This window comes from Ctenopharyngodon idella, chromosome 15 (genome assembly GCF_019924925.1).
Source record: "Ctenopharyngodon idella isolate HZGC_01 chromosome 15, HZGC01, whole genome shotgun sequence".
Taxonomy (NCBI): domain Eukaryota; kingdom Metazoa; phylum Chordata; class Actinopteri; order Cypriniformes; family Xenocyprididae; genus Ctenopharyngodon; species Ctenopharyngodon idella.
The window spans coordinates 17,116,507-17,135,606 of record NC_067234.1 but is presented as its reverse complement, the minus strand read 5'-3'; the positions used below and the strand labels follow the sequence as shown (position 1 = coordinate 17,135,606).

The 19,100-nt window shown below is 37.3% G+C and overlaps 1 protein-coding gene across 2 annotated transcripts in view; it reads right to left on the bottom strand.

The window, feature by feature from the left end:
• nf1a (neurofibromin 1a) overlaps window positions 1–19,100 on the bottom strand; it is a 93,147-nt gene that overhangs the window by 48,868 nt on the left and 25,179 nt on the right. For both annotated transcript variants that reach the window (XM_051861368.1, XM_051861370.1), the window contains exons 14-34: window positions 18,793–18,906; window positions 17,295–17,374; window positions 17,085–17,208; window positions 16,671–16,917; window positions 16,305–16,378; window positions 16,093–16,176; window positions 15,671–16,015; window positions 14,082–14,221; window positions 13,829–13,951; window positions 13,432–13,515; window positions 13,201–13,317; window positions 12,072–12,253; window positions 11,783–11,994; window positions 11,227–11,388; window positions 10,533–10,636; window positions 9,146–9,281; window positions 4,919–4,981; window positions 1,582–1,740; window positions 1,321–1,418; window positions 908–1,054; window positions 567–713 (exon numbers count right to left, since the gene is read on the bottom strand). In XM_051861368.1, coding sequence (XP_051717328.1) covers window positions 567–713; window positions 908–1,054; window positions 1,321–1,418; window positions 1,582–1,740; window positions 4,919–4,981; window positions 9,146–9,281; window positions 10,533–10,636; window positions 11,227–11,388; window positions 11,783–11,994; window positions 12,072–12,253; window positions 13,201–13,317; window positions 13,432–13,515; window positions 13,829–13,951; window positions 14,082–14,221; window positions 15,671–16,015; window positions 16,093–16,176; window positions 16,305–16,378; window positions 16,671–16,917; window positions 17,085–17,208; window positions 17,295–17,374; window positions 18,793–18,906 — 2,942 coding nt within the window. The remainder of the gene's footprint in view (window positions 1–566; window positions 714–907; window positions 1,055–1,320; window positions 1,419–1,581; window positions 1,741–4,918; window positions 4,982–9,145; window positions 9,282–10,532; window positions 10,637–11,226; window positions 11,389–11,782; window positions 11,995–12,071; window positions 12,254–13,200; window positions 13,318–13,431; window positions 13,516–13,828; window positions 13,952–14,081; window positions 14,222–15,670; window positions 16,016–16,092; window positions 16,177–16,304; window positions 16,379–16,670; window positions 16,918–17,084; window positions 17,209–17,294; window positions 17,375–18,792; window positions 18,907–19,100) is intronic.

The window sequence follows — 19,100 nt, the reverse complement described above, 5'->3', positions numbered from 1 at the left end:
AACAAGATTAAAAAGAGACCTAAATTAGTGGCAAACAACGTTTATTATAAACACCAAGACTGAACAAATGAAAAGTGAAACTGAACTGCAGGTGTGTGGGAAATGCACTCTACAAATATTGATGTTCCTTGCCTAACAAGCACAAATTGTTAAAGTTAACAGTAAGGAGAGATAAAAACAGAAACCCACAAGAAAAATCTTTTCTGTACGAAGGCACAGACCGATATTTTCTATTTCGCAAACAACTCGAGTAGAGCTGACCAATATTTACCACAAATTTGAAAAATATCAAAAGAATAAATGCTTTCTGATATTTTGATGAGTAAAAATATATCTGATCTAAAGCCTTTTTTTAAATCCATAAATTATTTATAAATAAACCATAATATGGATAAATGCATAAAAATAAATAGGGATAAATAAATATATTATAAACAGAGAAAATGTCAGAATAACACCAGCAAAAACACGCTGTTAAGTGGAAAGCGAACTTTACTCTTGCTATTTCTGGGTAAAAACTGAAGAGAAGAGAAACCCGAGCTTTTGGCAAAATCAAGAACAGTCACCTTGTCATGAACTCCTCAAACTTTGAGCTGGTGAGGTTGAGGCTGGACCAGTGTGTGTCAGCTACTGGCTTATGTTCAGGGGGGCCCAGGTACGCCAGGAGGGTGGCCATCTTGTCAAATGGTCTACGACCCACTGCCTTGTGGTCCCTTTGGTTTAAGGTTTGATTATAACATTTGACATTACATATTTTTTCATATTTAAAACTCTTTTACATTTACTGTAGAAACAGGACAAAGACTATCTAATGGGTTAGTTACTAAAAAAAAAAAAAAAAAAAGGAGGAACCTTGTGTACCTTCTACCTGACGTGACCTTCTTTGTATATTTAAAAGCTATCTTACCTGTTACTGGAAAGGTATTGGCCAATTCTTTCCTGGTTGTTCCATAACAGACGGTGCAGGGCGAGCACGTTTCCGTCACTGATAAACGACAGACTATGGTTCACTGAGTCACTTGGTGGAGAATCAGATGCAATATCCAAGAAGAACCTGCCAAAACAAAAATTAAGGATTTTGAAGTCCAAGTTTTATGGCTTTAAGTTTTAAGGCCGCATAAAGTTACTGTTAACAAATATGCATATTTAAAATGTACCATTTTTCTCTTCCAGGTTAAATGATCAAAAATATTAATGAACATCTAGCACAAATTTAGTCCAATCAAGCACTCTCTGAAAATACACTTATAACACATGCCTCTAACTAGCTACTAGCTAAACAGGTAGTTATGATACATATTATGTGAGAAAAACACAAACCTTCTGGCTGCATCAAAGTTGCTTTTCACAAAATCATTAAAGGGCCGCATATGCTCTTCTTTTGTAAAGAGGACGTGATTAGCAATGCTCTGGAGAATCTGGGAAAAAAAAATATTGTTGCTTAAATATGTGTAGTAATACTAATTTTGCTATTAATTGAGGCCCAGTGTTATGTGGTATAAATCAACATTTAACCTTGTCAGTTAGTCATCACATGATGAAAGATCTGTATGAACCTGGCATAACTTTACTCACACTTACCTTAGACATGAGTTTGAGGCCACGCTCGATGCGAGGTGGGGGTTTCTTGTCTAGGATGCCCGCCTCATACGGTGATACGATAGCTGGGTTAATAAAGCGCAAGAACATGGCACTTCCTACTGCACCAATACTGTTTTGAGGAAACCGCTGGCTGACCACCTGCACAAACGGATGGAGGAAAGCAAGAGGAAAGACAATTGAGTGCTGGAAGAATACATTATATGTAAATGAAAGGCACAAGTCAAATTCTTTCTGATATGTTGTTGATATTTTGATACATTTTCATTTAAAAACAACAAAAAGAATACTAATATTTTCAATAGGTTTACAATTCAGGAAAGGATATTATGAAGGAAAAAAAAAGATATGTGAATGACAAGGGACAAATGGTTGATGTTTTATACAAAAAAGAAAACTGTGTCATGAGACTTGAAACACTACATAGTGTTTGTACAGTACAAATTAACAATCAGACGTCAGACTTGTATGACGGCAAAGATGCAGATTAATGTCCGCTTGTGGATTGAGACATTAAAATGCATCAGCTGTACTAATAAACTTTACCACAATCGCATTACAACACGTAAAATAATCTCTTACTAACCTAAATAAATATTTGTAGAACAATGTGTGACAGAGAACACACCCTATATATAATACTGTGTCAATGTGTGTCTGCAGTTCCACCGCACCTACAATACAAATTCTTTGTAGAGGACTGAATTATTTCCATCTCAAGAGACTTCAAGTCAGTCTAATTAGACTGAGACTTAAAATAGGCTATGAATGATAAGAATCCTCATTTAAATTTGCATATAAAAAACTAATAATAATCATCATGGGAAATAACATTCTTTGTGCATCATTTTTAGAAAAATCAACAAACTGACAATTTTTAAAGGGTTAGTTCACCCAAAAATGAAAATAATGTCATTGATTACTCATCCTCATGTCGTTCTACACCCGTTCCACAGACCTTCGTTCATCTTCAGAACACAAATTAAGATATTTTTGATGAAATCCGATGGCTCAGTGAGGCCTGCATAGCCAGCAATGACATTTCCTCTCTCAAGATCCATTAATGTACTAAAAACATATTTAAATCAGTTCATGTGAGTACAGTGGTTCAATATTAATATTATAAAGCAACGAGAATATTTTTGGTGCGCCAAAAAAAAAAAAAAAAAACCACAAAATAACGACTTATATAATGATGGCCGATTTCAAAACACTGCTTCATGAAGCTTCGGAGCGTTATGAATCTTTTGTGTCGAATCATGATTCGGATCGCGTGTCAAACCGCCAAACTGCTAAAATCACGTGGCGTTGGCGCTTCGAACCGCTGATTCGACACAAAAGATTCATAACATTCCGAAGCTTCATGAAGCAGTGTTTTTATAATATTAATATTGAACCACTGTACTCACATGAACTGATTTAAATATGTTTTTAGTACATTAATGGATCTTGAGAGAGGAAATGTCATTGCTGGCTATGCAGGCCTCACTGAGCCATCGGATTTCATCAGAAATATCTTAATTTGTGTTCCGAAGATTAACGAAGGTCTTACGGGTGTATTTTCATTTTTGGGTGAACTAACCCATTAATTACTCACCCTCATGTCGTTCCACACCTGTAAGACCTTCGTTCATCTTCGGAACACAAATTAAGATATTTTTGATGAAATCCGAGGGTATCTAATCCACAGCAACATCATTGCACCTTTTGACATCCAGAAAGGTAAAAACATTGTTAAAACAGTCATGTGACTGCAGTGGTTCAACCTTAATGTTACGAAGCGACGAGATTACTTTTTGTGCGCAAAAACAAAACAAAAATAACGACTTAATTCAACAATTTGAACCGTTGTCATACGTAGTGAACTCAGTGCAGGCTTCCTTGTTTAAGTCCAAACGCCAACTCAGTGTTGGCCGAAGCTGAACATGTGCGCAGCACGACGCATGCATGTGATGCTGACACAGGATCCGGCCAATAATGAGCCGGCATTCGGACGTAAACAAGGAAGCCTAGGTCACTACATATGACAACGGTTCAAATTGTTGAATAAAGTCGTTATTTTTGTTTTGTTTTTTGCGCACAAAAAGTATTCTCGCCACTTCATAACATTAAGGTTGAACCACTGTAGTCATGTTGCCTATTTTAACAATGTTTTTAACTACCTTTAAAAGATGCCATGACGTTGCTGCCTATGTGTGGATCAGATACCCTCAGATCTCATCAAAAATATCTTAATCTGTGTTCTGAAGGTGAATGAAGGTCTTATGGGTGTGGAACGACATGAGGGTGAGTAATAAATGACAGAAATTTCATTTTTGGGTGAACTAACCCTTTAATCTGTTTATGTGCATCAATTTTACACCTAACAATTTCAAAATATCATGTAAAACATTTTCCTTGTGTTTTTATAGCTTTATGTTTTTTTTCTGTAATAAGCAATAAAAAAGACAAATAAAATGCACCATGCTTTATAACATCATGGTCATGTGAAGGTCCCAGCAAATGCCAAAGAGAAAGGAAAGGAAAATACAAACAGACAAAAAAAAATTAAAAGGTGTGAACAGTTAGACATTTTACACCGTTACATACATTTTTATCCATGCATATGCACCAATGGTTTCTTAAAAGTGAAAACATGCACAACCATTGACGAAGACGACCCATAGAGCACATGACAGAAGCCAGAGTAGCGCCAACATGTTCATCAGATCGTATTTAACGCATGCAAATCACTTAACACCTTCATTAAAAGTTTTCCAAGAAAGACGACTCTTCCAGAAACCTAAATACAGATTCATAATGTTTTCAAATTTAAACCTAGATGTTTTTCAAGTGTGTACACTCTGAGAAGGTAGACCAAGTCAGTACCAGGCTCCAGGTCTGCATATCTGTGGATATTTTGTCCTCATGTTAGAATAGACCCTAAACCCACACAAAGAAACAGTCTGCTGCTTTACCGCAAGACTCAGAAAAGCTGAACTGATCCCACATGCCCACCATCAGTCCACAACAGTTGGGGAAAAAAAGGAAGAAAAGAAAAAAGGGTGGTCCAAAGCAGTACAATTATCTTATTTATTTATCTGTGCGTTCTCCTCACTATGTTGAAAATGGGCGTGTCTTCATAAGAAAACCATGTTTACACAGGTGTTTCTGAACATGTTCTGGCGAAAAACAATTCAAAACCATGAAGAATCAAATTAAAAAAAATAAACAATTAAAATAAGTTTTAAAAAAGCAACACGTTGCATTTGTGGAATGAATAAACCCAAACTAATAATAAATGGCAGCTAAAGAAAAAATAAAATGCTAAAACACTTACGGATTTTTTGTTTTCCTTTTTTTCTTTAACAGTGGCTTTATTCAGAAGGGAGTGGCAAGTAGCCTACAGGGCAGAGATGAGCACAGAGAGGTCACAGCAGCTACACAACTGCACTCAGCACAGCCACAGTGCATACAAACACAATGAAGGAGCAGACAACACAACCACTGCCTTCCTGACAGCTGATCTATGAACAGTTTCATTCATGATTATTTCAGTGATTAAGAAACACCGGCTGATGCTCTCCAAGCAGAACGTAAAGCAAAAGCTGCAAAGATGCTACAGTGGAGAAGGGAGAGCGAGCTCTCGGCCCAAGCAAACAAAGTAAGAATACAGTAAGTGTGTGAAGATATTAGAGGAAAATTAAAGACCAGAATAGGTGCCGATGAGGATGTAAGTGGACCGTGCAGAAGATACAAGAATGAGTCATCAATATTTTCAGTCTGTTATTCCAGAAAGGAAAGACTATGTTTTTAAATGTAAATATCTACTAAACAGAAACTTTTAGGAGCTCACTAGCATAGAGATGTCCTCCAAGCTATCTAGATGCCACAAAACTATTATCATTTTTGATTTAATGGGGACTAAAACATCACAACCCGATCCTCGTGATTACAAACAAGACAAGAAAAGCCATGAAAGGAAATGACAAGAAAGGAAAAGAAACTACATGTAATTAAGAAAGAGGAAAAGAAAATGTGTTTTGTCAGTCAATGCTTTATTTTCTCTGTTTAAAAAACAGCCACAAGATGGTGCCCTTGATGGTATCTGAGATGTGAGAAAGACGGATGGTACTTTCAAATGAAAACTTGGTACTTTCATTTTGGTAAAAAGAAGCTACACTACCAGCTACATTAACACCCCCCTCAATTTTCACAATGGAAAAAAAAACAAAATAAAATACTGTTTTTTGTATTCTTAAGTAGAAGTGACATAAAATGTGTGATGAATACGTTAACATTAGGGCTGGGACAATAAATCGAGAAATGATTCTTAAATTTTCCCGAATGTATCACGATTCCCTCTCTAATCGATTCTGAGCTTAGTTTTTAACAGCAGATGGCACTGCGTGCTTTAGAAACAGCCGTACTCTGCTTGCTTCCAATTCCTTAAACACAACACTTGAACTTTCTATAATCATTTATAAAGTTCGAAAAGGTTGAAGCGAATTACAAGTGTGTTTGCAGCAGGCTGTTTACATTAATATAGTGTCATAAAAGTACCTTCTCAGACTCAGGCGAAAGCACGAGCGCTCTTCTTCATGAGCATTTAAGTGTGCGGATAAAAACTAGCCTAGAGCGCCATCTGCTGTTAAAAACTAAGCTCAGAATCGATTCGAGAGAGAATCACGATGCATTCGGAAAATCTCAGAATCGATGCACAAATCGAGATGAATCGATTTATTGTCGCAGCGCTAACACATTATCAGGGCTTGACAATAAGGACTGCCCGACGGCCCGGGGCCAGTGTGAACGACGCTCGGGACAGTAGGCAGAACTGTCACTTGCCCGATCAGGCCAGTGCTTTAGGGTGTGCGATATATATCGTCTATGATATCTTAATTGTTGATTTAACGATCTGAAATTATCGAGTATGTCCCTCACTTTACAAAAACACACCCACTGAGTGCACGCATGCACTACGTGACGTAGTCTAGTAGGTTAGACTAGTGCACGTGCATATTTAGAGGGCACGATTTCACTGCGTGACTTAGTCTACTGAAATGCCTTTAGAATGCATCAGAATTCAAGATAAGGAGCAAAAACGACCCTGTATATCTGTCATATTTATATAATTTAATATAGTTAACCAATATTAAACAAAGAGCGCCGTTTTTCTCCAAATATCAGCACGATTACAAATGTGATATTGATTTTATACAGCGTACAGTTTAATGAACAAGAACTTAATATCAAGTGACTTACATTTTAGACACCAAATCGCCTGTTTCGCTCTATTTCGCCAATGAAAATAGTTCCAAAGTCCACACAGAATTGTTTTGCGTCTCTGAGCAACGCTTCCTGAATGAATCAGCCGTTTGAATGAATCGGTTGAATCTCAATGACTCGCTCATTAACAGGGACTTGCTGCCACCTACTGGCTGGTTTAATTTCATGTTTAAAGTGTATTTTCATTTTTAAAATAATTTCAAATAACAGTATTTAACGTTTTATATTTCCAGCATTCAACTGCTCTTGACTGATTAACTTTAATAAAGTTTAATCTTTAGCTATACATTAGATTACAATTTCTGTACCTGAAAATCTCCTGTTTAAACCTACATGAAAAACTTGAAAAGCACTGTTTATTTCATTTATATGTTTGTTCTGTTGTATTTACTTTTGCTATTACTCATAATTTGATTATTTGTTACTATTTTATTACTTACTGTTTATTTGTCTAACAATATTTAAAATTTAAGCGAGTTAATCTAGTAGCTTTTGGTGTCATAACCCTATTTATTAAAGGTTACATGTATCGAAAAAAACAAAAACAATAACTAGGCTTTTTTATAGGCCCATTTTCTTTTCTTTTACTTTATTAATTTTTTGTTGTGGGGCAAGTGAAAATTTTGGCAGGGCAAGTAAAAAATGTGAACCACTGGCCCAACCGGGCCAGTAGAAAAAATCCTTAGCGTTGATTATATCAATGTAGAAATGTTAACTTCAATGCCAAGGTCATTAGAGCCAAACCCCATGTGTGAAGTGTGATACACAGTATATATACGATTTATTGCAGCTGGGAGAATTGTGATGTGTACCTACTCATGACATTTAAACTTTCATAACTCTGCAAGCAATGTCAATATATGTTTGCTTACTAAAATTAATCTGTAATATCTGTTGTTGCAAATGATTCAGCAGATATTTTTTGCCATTTGAAATCATACTCTGATACATTAAACTTTAATTCAGACACTGGAAGTAGAATTATATCAAACTTAAAATGTCATTTAATTTTAAAATTCAGTATTAAGAACAGGTCGTAATGATTTAATAGTGACATTTTTAGCACTTTCAATGCCACAGTCCAATTTTGCCATTCAAATAAAAATACATATTCCCTTTTGGGCTTACTATAAAAGTGACAGAAATGAACATTTAATAACCATGGCAAGCCTATAGGAAAATGCTGTAATGTACAATTACCTTTCAAAAGTTTGAGGCCATTAAGAATTTTTTAAATTAAGATATTAATACTTATTCAGCAAGGATGCAAGGATAACCTTGCTTCCCAAAGAACCCAGCGTTAAGGGAACAGTGGATGCAGTTTGTTTTTCCAGGGGAAGTTGTGCAAGTGTGTTTGTTTGTTCCCGGCATTTCGGTGACAAGGCCCAGATCGACGCTGGGTTTGCAGATCATTTGAAACTGAAAGATGGAGCGGTCCCAACGATAAAAGATCCCGGTCATGAGTCAGAACCGCAGCCGGTGAGTAAAACTGCATCAAATGTCTGTTTTGTTGGTAATCAGCGTGTAAGTGCATATAATGTAAACAACACGAACGTATAGTGAATCAAAAGTTGTCCAGGGATAATGCGACGATGTATTGTGTGTGTGTGGTGAGAATTTCTTTAGCTCCACCCACAGCACGGCTACAGCTGTTTCTATAAATCTGATAAAACTAAAGACTCTTCGGAGATATGAAGGATGCTATACTACACTATAGGTACTCATGATTAACATGAGATTGGCAGAAACTGGGGGTGTTGTGTCCCCTTTAAGCAGCTAAATATTGACAATATTAAGAAAGGTTTTTTGAGCAGAAAATCAGCATATTAGAATGATTTCTGAAGGATCACGTGACACTGAAGACTGAAGCTTTAAGCTTTGCCATTACAGGAATAAATTACATTTTTAAAATCTATTCAAATAGAAAAGTTATTTTAAAATGTTTTTAACTGTATTTTGATCAAATAAATGCAGCATAAGAGACTTTAAAAACATGTCAAAAAAAAAAAAAATCCTATCGACCCCAAACTTTTGATTGGTGGTGTATCTGAGAGAAACAGATAAAAAAAAAAAAAACTGTCTGATATATTCGTTCACAGACGGGCAGAGGTGAGCAGTGGTGCAAGAGAGGATAAGAGCAGTTTCCCTTGTTAGAAGTGACTGGAAGACTGATCAGTGGATGCCCAAGCATGAAAGACAGCCTCAATGCAGTCATTCAGAGGATGCAGTGGTTAAAAAAAAAAAAAAAAAGCAGACTGGCATTAAGCAGTGAACATACCTGATACAGACAGTGGCACACACTGCGCAGCTGTGGAGGAAACTCGCTTGAAGAGTTGATGATGGCCAGGAAGAAGCGATCTGTGATCTGCAGCAGGTTCTTCTGGTTCTCCTCCAGGTTCTCTGCTGGTTCGAGCCTAAAGAGGAGACAGAAAAGTTAAACATTTCGGAAGAATGACAATGATAGAAACCCCTTTGTACTTTGAAGATTGTTTAAATGTACAGCATGGAGAATTTCTTTAAAGGGAACCCCTGGTGTTAAGACTTGTATGGCTTAATATAGCATAAATGATGTCTCTTACTGAAATATGTAGTAGAAAACCCATGAAAGATTTACGTTATTTAAAAAATCCATGACATATTTGGACAAGCGGTGCCATTTTGTTTATGTTCTGTCGATGACGTCAAATGGTTGCACTCACTGACAAAACAACTCAGAATATATAATATACGATGCTACATTGTGCAGCTTTTGACTTTGAGGCTTTTAGTAGACCACAGCTGAAAGAGCTTACAGCTGCCGATGGATATAAGTGTATGCTTTAACCAAATGCCACGCCTGTCGTGGTAAGCCTATAACACATCTGGATTGAGACAGACTGCCTCAAAGCTCGTATGTGCCGTGATGCACGAGATATCTGTGATCGCATAAACAGTAGCATCTTCTCAGCATGTTTAACTGTGTGTATGCATTCAGGTGATCAGACGATTTTAACACGTCAATCATACGACAGCAGTTCGAATAGCCACAGAGACATTGCACAGCTTCGATGTTTTCATCCTCACTAATTTTGTGCTCTGACTCAAATTGGAAAGGCTGATTGTGTTTTAAAAGGAACCCTGTGGATATTAAGACATGTATGCGTTACTAGATCACCGTTGCACCAAAACATACAGATAAAAAGCCTCAAAGTCATCAGGGCTAAAGTGAAGAGAGCAAAGACGCAGTTAGGAAGTTTTATTCATCCACGTTCTGCACAATTTCCTATTCTTTTCTCCTCTCATCACTAGTAAAGCAGTAAAGACTTACATCGCTTCTCTTGTGGCTCATCGACTGAAAATTACAACCAAAAGCTCCACAATGTGGCATCATATATTATATTCAGAGTTGTGTTGTGTTAAAAATAGCAATATAGTGAGTGCAACCATTTGACGTCATCGACATAGAACACAAACAAAATGGCGCCGCCCATTGTCCAAATCGGTCCAAATATGTAATGGATTTTTAAATAACGTAAATCTTTCTACTACATATTTCAGTAAGAGACATCATTTATGTTATATTAAGCCATACAAGTCTTAACACCAGGGGTTCCCTTCAAAAGTAAAGAGAAAGCATGACCTGACTAAACAGTGTCAACAATATGAGTTTAACTATGTAAACATGCCTGGTGGGGTCCACTTCAAAACTGATTTGCTGCCACTCTGGAGTCGTGATGATTCCTTTCAACAGCGGTTCCAGAAGCTTCTGGAGATACGCAGCTCCATACACCTGAAAACAGCGTGCCAGATTTTAAGTGCGTATACACTACCGTTCTAAAGATTGGGGCCAATAAGATTTTTTTTTTAAGAAATTAATACTTTTATTCTGCAAGGATGCATTAAATTGATTAAAAATGATAATTATAATGTTACAAAAGATTTATATTGTAAAAAAAAAAATGCTGTTCTTTTTTAATCCTGAAAGAAATACAGCATGGTTTCCACAAAAATATTAAAGCAATGATAATATTAAGTATTGTTTCTTGAGCAGCAAATCATCATATTATAATGATTTCTGAAGGATCATGTGACACTGAAGACTGGAGCAATGATGCTGAAAATTCCTCTTTATCCTCACAGGAATAAATTACATTTACGATAGCAAAACAACTATTTTAAATTATAATTAATATTTCACAATATTACTGATTTTACTGTATTTTTGATCAAACAAATGCAGCCTTAGTGAGCAGAAAAGACTTTCAAAAACAAAAACAACCTTTCCGAAACCAAACATTTGAGTCTCTCTTGGAATATTTTTTTCTGGGAATAACTCATGCAAAGACACTGATAACTGTGACTGTCACCGTTTCACGTTACCTTAAAACAAAAGGTCATAATCTTGCTGGCTAGGCTGTTTCCTCTGAAGAGGGTCTGCATAGAGTCGGCCAGCTCCACCTCTTTTGAGAACATGTTCCACAGCAGCTGATACAGCAGATGGCGAGAGTCGAACAGTGTCACCAACACCCTGGCCAGCTCATCCTGAAAACCATCAGAACATTGAGCACAACAGCTCTCCAATGACCATCAATACAGCCAATGTATTACTCTTAGTGAGCAAAACAGTGTTAAAGGGACTTTTTTTCTTCTACAGAACACAAAAGAAGATATTTTGAAGATGGCTGGGGACCAAACAACAACTGACCCCATTAAATTCCAGTGTATGGACCAGAAAAAACATTGAGACATTTCTCAAAATATCTTATTTTATGGTCCACAGAAGAAAGTCATACAGCGTTGCATCTGAACCTAGCTTCTGAGTAAGGAAAAATGATATTTCTGACTCAACATGAGTTTATAGAAATGCATTGCTTTACTTTTCATGCATGTTTTTTAATGTTCTTATTGTCAAAACTGTAAAAGTTATATCTCTCACCCATTGAGAGCAAGGGACCACATTGGCCAGTGCCATGGCTATAGGCAGCTCGCCCTGATCTCCCATCATGGTGACCAGCTCGACGAGTCTCTCAAAGCGGTCTGCAAGCACGGTCTCTGCGAGTGTGTCAAACTCTGTCCCTTGCTGAAGGATCTTAGTGAGCACCTCCATAAACGTAGCCCGTGTCTGCAGGTCCTTATGGTACCCTAGACCTGTTCAGAGATATCAGAATCACTTTCTTCAATAAAAATGTACGGTAAAAATAAATGATAATGTCAGCGCTTCTCACCGATGGAGTGCATGAGGCCGCTGTCCACATTGGCGTTGAGCAGGTTAGACATGGCCAGCACTGTGCAGTGCCGCAAAGATGCCAGTCGTCTAGACATGCCACGTTTCCGCCCTGCCACCTGCTGGCCGTCTTCCTCAACCTCGCTGCAGTCATTCAACAGGTTCATGAACAGTGTGAAGTACCTGAAGGAGAAAGAGAAGAGATGACAGCCTGAAAATGGACCTTAAAGAGGCCATGTTACGCCCTTTTGCAAAGTCTTGATTTTGTTTTTGGAGTCTATTAGAATATATTTTCATGCTTAAATGTTAAATTTTTTACATTACTGCAGCACCTCTCTTCACTATGGAAGCTTGTTTCAGCTACTAAATAAATAAAAAAAGGTAATTGCTAGTTCACATCTCACAATTCTGACTTTTCACAGACTTGCGAGATAAACTCACAAATCTGAAAAGTGTCAATTGCTTTATAACACACAATTGTGAGTTTATATCATGCAATTCTGACTTCATCACTCTAAATTGCGAGTTAATATCACGCAATACTGAGAAAAAAGCCAGAATTGTGAGATAAAGTAACAATTACCTTTTTTATTTTTTATTTAGTGGCAGAAACAAGCTTCCATACTTTGCAGTCTGCCTGTAATGCTCTTTTTAGATCCTGTCTTGATAAAGTCCCTCCTTCTGAAAAGCACAATGTTCTCTGATTGGACCAGTGTGCTGTGATTGGTCAGCAATTTTGAGTGTGTTTTGGAAGTGTCACGCCCCTTACCATAACTGCAAATTTCAATACACAACTAAGGCAACTCAACCAGGCCTTGCCCCCCTTTATTTTGCATATGTTGTGGATGGGAATTCTTTAAATAAGTGATATTATTATGTGGATATTATGTGTGTTCAAGGAAGAAAACAAGACTACAACTGAGGCATTTCAGCTAGTTCAGAAACAATGCTCACTGAAACAGAGAATAACTCCCTTTGGAGCGGACTTTGTGCTTTGCAGACATTTTTTCATGCTCAAACAGCAATATTACACTCTAAACAAAGTTGAAAATGTAAAAACACAAAACAACAACAACATAATTGGTCCTCTATAAAAGGACAAAACAAAAGAGTTGGATGAATGATCCTACTTGAGGAAGAGCTGAGATTTGGCTTCCATGAGCTCAACACCATCACCCTCCTCAGGCTGCAGGGGAAGACCAGCCAACAGTGAAACTACTGCCTCCATACTCGCCTGGTCCAGATCCCTGTACGACACGATTGAATAAACACGGCATGAGAAAAGAACAGGCAATGGACAAAACAACAGGTTTCAAGGCACTAAACATTTAATGAACGCTATGAAACTGCAAAGGCGATACCGGGTCAGACATTTGATGTCATCGTCCGCTGCTTGATTGGAGGTTCCCATCACCCAGTCCGTGAGGTACTCCACCATTTTATTTCTGAGAAAAGCAGCAAAGCCAGACATTCCATAACAAATCAAAATGACAACTGTGTGTTTTTATGTGACAAGCAGAGAGCAAATCAGAGATGGATAAAAACAAAACTTATTACAAAAATGAATACTTTTATTCAGCAAGGATGCATTAAAAAAAATAAAAGTATTTTAAAATAAATTAACAGATTTTAAATTGTAATAATACTACAATATAACTATTCTTATAGTATTTTTGATCATATAAACGCAGCCTTGGTGATCATAAAAATACTTATTTCAAAAAACCCAGATTTTTGAACAGTATAGTGTAAATCTACCTGAATTTCATCTCTTGGCAGAAGGAGAGGTCATCCCTGCGTTCCATCATCACCTCCACTAGCTGACACAACTTGGTTTTGATCTGAATGGCATGGACAACATTCCCTAAAATACGCACGTACCTGAGAACGACAGAAAAAGGAGACGGAGAGAGAAAGCATTAAGAAAAATCTTTTCATTCATGCAAATCCAGAGCTAATATTAAAATAGCTTTAGGTGTGAATAAGAGCATATGAAAGGGTAAAGTCTTACCTAACCAGGTTGAGCATCATGGTCTCAATGCTGGCTTGACCGAGGTGCTCTGAGCTTCCTTCAGTGTGACTGTCAAGCAAGTTCTTCATGATGGCGATGGTCTGCTCTACAAATAGTGTGTTAGTGTCTGTAATGGGAACCTGGAGAAGAAAATGAGACCGAGTTTAACAAAGATGCTGATGCCTGCGGAGAATGTGGCTGATGCTTATGCAGAATGTGACATGGTGCTGATAAAAGGAAAAGTGACAAATTTACAGATACAGTTTAATGCATGTCAGAACATTCTTGATTAGACAGACCATGTGTTCTGAGTGGACTGTATTTAAAGGGTTAGTTCACCCAAAAATGAAAATAATGTCATTAATTACTCACCCTCATGTCGTTCCACACCCGTAAGACCTTCGTTCATTTGCAGAACACAAATTAAGATATTTTTGATGAAATCCGACGGCTCAGTGAGGCCTCTATTGAGAGCAATGTCACAGAAACTCACAAGATCCAGATAGGTACTCAAAACATATTTAAATCAGTTCATGTGACTACAGTGGTTCAACCTTAATATTATAAAGCAACGAGAATACTTTTTGTGCAACAAAAAAATAAAGTAAAATAAAACGACTTTTCAACAATATCTAGTGATGGGCGATTTCAAAACACTGATTCATAAAGCTTTACGAATTTTTACGAATCTTTTGTTTCGAATCAGTTGTTCGGATCACGTATCAAACTGCTGAAATCATGTGACTTTGGTGCTCCGAACCACTGATTCGAAACAAAAGATCCGTAAAGCTCCGAAGCTTCATGAAGCAGTGTTTTGAAATCGGCCATTACTAGATATTTTTGAAAAGTCATGTTTTTTGTTTTTTTGGCATGCCTTTCTGGATCTTGAGATGATCAATGACATTGCTGGCAATGGAGGCCTCACTGAGCCATCAGATTTCATCAAAAATATCTTAATTTGTGTTCTGAAGATGAACGAAGGTCTTACGGGTGTGGAACGACATGAGGGTGAGTAATAAATGACTGAATTTTCATTTCTGGGTGAACTAACGCTTTAAAAACACTGCATAGTCTGAATTGTTCTGAGAACAATGGTTTCCTGCCACCTTGTGGCCAAAACTATACATGGCAGCTTTTTAGGGAAGGCATGTCAAGTTAATTTGATGTATATGTTGTCTACTGTATTAAAAAATGAAGCATAAATTTAAGAGCATTTTTGCCTTGTGCTATTTTCATTTCAATTATTGTAATACAATATTATAATACATTTAATTGTGTTATAAATAAATATATAAAAATACACAAAAATGGATTAAATAGATATTTAACTTGTATATTTAATATAATACAGAATAATATAATAAAATGCACAATAATGCTCCTGAATGCTTATTCTTATATAACAACAATATTTATTTCTACACTAATTTATGTAATATTAAATATTATATTTATTATTTTATTTATAATTAATCTTTTTTTTTTCTTTGTAAGACTGATCTTTTTGTTCTGAAAATGTTATAAAAAGTGCACTTTTTCAAACATAATATCTAATCCTACTTTTGCACGTCATAGCTAGAATCCCTTACCGGACCCTGGGTGTCAAAGAAACGTCCGATGCTGTTGCGTAGCTTGTTGAAGAGCATGGGGTAGAGAGCAGGACTGAGTTCAAGTCCCACAAGGTCTTTGACGTTGGTGCGAATCTGCATGCCCACCTTCTCATGTGTACAGACCATCAGAGCCAGCAGACGCTCCAGAAACCTGTTGAGAGACGTCTCGCTGTTCACCTCACAAGATCCCATGGAGATCATGGAGCCCTTGCGTTCGGTCAGGGGGCCCATGGGAGGGCTGTAGGTGCCTAGGCTAGGAGTGCTGCGCTGCTGGAGACAAACTCCTCCAAGGGCACATAAGAAACCTGTCATGTTGATCCACTCCTGAGGATAGAGAGAAAATAGTTGGCAGGGGAGGAAAACAAACTGCATAACTGACTGATTAGTCTTGTTTTAACTACCTGTCCATCTTCCACTTTGTTTTTTGGGTGGTTGATTATCTGTTTAGTAGCCTGCTCCCATTTTGCATGCGTGTCTTCCCATGCCTAATGTGGAAAAAGGTCAAATTTGAGTCAATTAAAGATTAAAGCCGCAATGGGTGTAAATGATTAGCAATTAATAACTAAACAAAAATATACATCTGAAACATCCACATACACAATGATATCCTCACCTCTATGTTTCCAGCTGTAGGGTGCTTTATCCTTCTTAACAGCGCCATCACTCTCTTCTGAAGCGTGTTGCGTCCTGAACGCACAAATGAACATAGTTTTAGGGCTGTTTTATTTTGCAATGAGACCAAGAATCCCTATCCAAGAAACCATACCACTAAATCACAATTTTAACTTCAAAACAAATCACTGAATGATTCATTTTTCCTTTTTTATGATTCATTTATCAGCATCAAATGCTTTATCTGTGGCAATAAATAAGTAAATGCATACATACATATATACACACACACACATATATATATATATATATATAAGTTTAAAGCTGGCAGTCTGATTCCATGTCACAGAGATGGTAAACCACTGACCTGTAGCCATCATATTGCTGACGGAGGCCAGCTCTATAAAGGTATTGTAGTTGGGCAGGACCGCGTGCACAGGCAGCTCATCCACACTGCAGCGGATGTCCGCCTCCTCACAGAGATGCCGGAAGCAGGACATGGCCACCAGAACAGCCTCTGCGTCAGGGCTCCACAGAAAGGTGTAGAGACACACCTCCAGCTTGGTCTGAGCCTGTTTGCTGATGGGGATGAGACTGCCTTGTGTGGCACACTCCTGCAGACCAACAGAGAGAGAATGAGCTTATTTTAGCCAACTTACTGAAATATTGTTCAAACATCACATTTTATACATATAGACTTAACTAATAATTCTGAACTAAAGAGCACAGAACCACGAGTTAGAAATAAAGAACCTGATCTCAGTTATGATTCACTGTTTACCTTGTTCTTTAGGAGAAACTTGTTCCTGCATATGAGAATCTCTCTGAGCCACTTTAATATCTCCGTACTGTTGATCATCTGATGTCCAATCAGCTTCTTACAGATCAGAAATAAGACCTGAGAGCTGAGAGGAGAATAAGGAGAATATAGTAAGACAATCTTTCCACTCACCAACTTAACAACTTTAACCAACCTTAACAACATGCCCACCTGATGTCCCAGAAGGTCTCAATGGGCGCGTCAGGGTTCCACAGCTCAATGGTTTCTGGCTGATGTAAGACCAGCAGTGCCTGGGGGAGAATAAGAGAACAAGCAAATCAATTTTAGTGTTGATAAAAATGCTCAATTATAAGGGTTCAGAGTGGCAATGATATTTTAGTATTATTTGTATGCTAATCAGTCCCTCCAGGATTCCGCGATCGCAGAATTTACCGCAAAATCAAGCAAACACTGCAAAATTCGGAGGGGCTTGCAATTTTTCTAAATTGCCGAATATTTTCCGCAGATTTTGGGCCTGAGTGCGTCGTGTGACGTCATCACAATGTACATTCAGCCAAAGGAAAGCCCACTTCGAAGTAGGCTATGTGCGCTGAACTTGAATCAATTGATAAACAACTGTTTGCGCTGTTGCTTCGGCAATGCATCTGTCAGTCAGTCAACCAACGCAACAACCCCACTCCCGCTGTAAGTGCGCAACTCTCTCTCTCTCTCTCTCTCTCTCTCTCACACACACACACACACACACACACACACACACACACACACGAGCGTGCACGCTCTGAGTGACATCGTTTCCATCAATCGGTTCAGTTTATCAATAGTGTCTGTAAAATAAAAATGTTAGAAGAATATTGATTCTGGTGTATTTTTACTGAAAAACTACACAAGGAATGCTGCAAATATTGCCGCAAATTTTGAGGAAAGCCGCCGCAAAATCAGTCATTTTAGGCCACAGAAATCAGAAAAAAGTCCCGCGAAATCCTGGAGGGACTGGCTAATATAGTATTTAATAATATTTTGCATTTTTAAAAATTTTATTTATTTATTCATTTTAATTTTAGTGTAAGTTAATCATTTTGTCATTTTCAATAGTTTATTTTTTATCATTATTTTTTTTTTTATTTCTATTAAAGGCACAGTATGTAAGTTTTACTAAGGCATAGCTTGATGATCGTGAACAAGCGTGAAAACATGGGAAGCGTCATCTTCACCTCCACAGTCGATGGGAAGCAATCCGATGGGAAGCAATCCGACAGGACTCAGAAATCGTGTTCATGGATGAGTTAATGTATTAAAGTTTTATTAACATTACTGTTACTTAAAACAGGCAAACTTTTGCTGACAAATAAATATGAATTTCAGTCTAGGTAACACAGAGAATGAGTAAACATTGTTCATTTACATGTACTACTGGCACTGCAACAATACAAAGCGGGTGAGAAAATCTGCGAAGTCAGACTTTATTTCATTTTTAGTAATTGTAGTATTTAAACATTTTATTTCAGTTAGTTGTCAAAGCAACATTTCTCATTTTCGTTTTTAAGTTTTAATCTAATATTTATATTTTATTTTAATTTCAGTTTTATTTCAATTAACAAAAGCAATTTTTAATAGTTTTAGTTAACAATTCCCACATTGCATAGTAGTGAGAGATACTATATTTAAGAAATATATATATATACTATATATAAGAAACCAACAGTCTTACCTCCATGGCTTCCTGCGAATGCTCAGCACTGTGGGTGAGAGGAACCAGCTGGACCAGACCTTTGATGAGCTCAGCTGTGCTGTTCTGGATCTCTTGACCAGGTTTCCCTGGGTTCTGATGGTGTGAAAATGCAATTAGTGGAGTCCAATTTGATCAAAACTACAACTCTGCTGCTAACTACTTTAGCCAAAATCAGTTTACATTAAATCATGTTAAGAAAAGAGTGCGAAAAACTACAAGTTCTCTAAAAATAATAGTAATAAAGAATAATAAATCCACATGTACAACCTAATCTGGATAATCCAGTA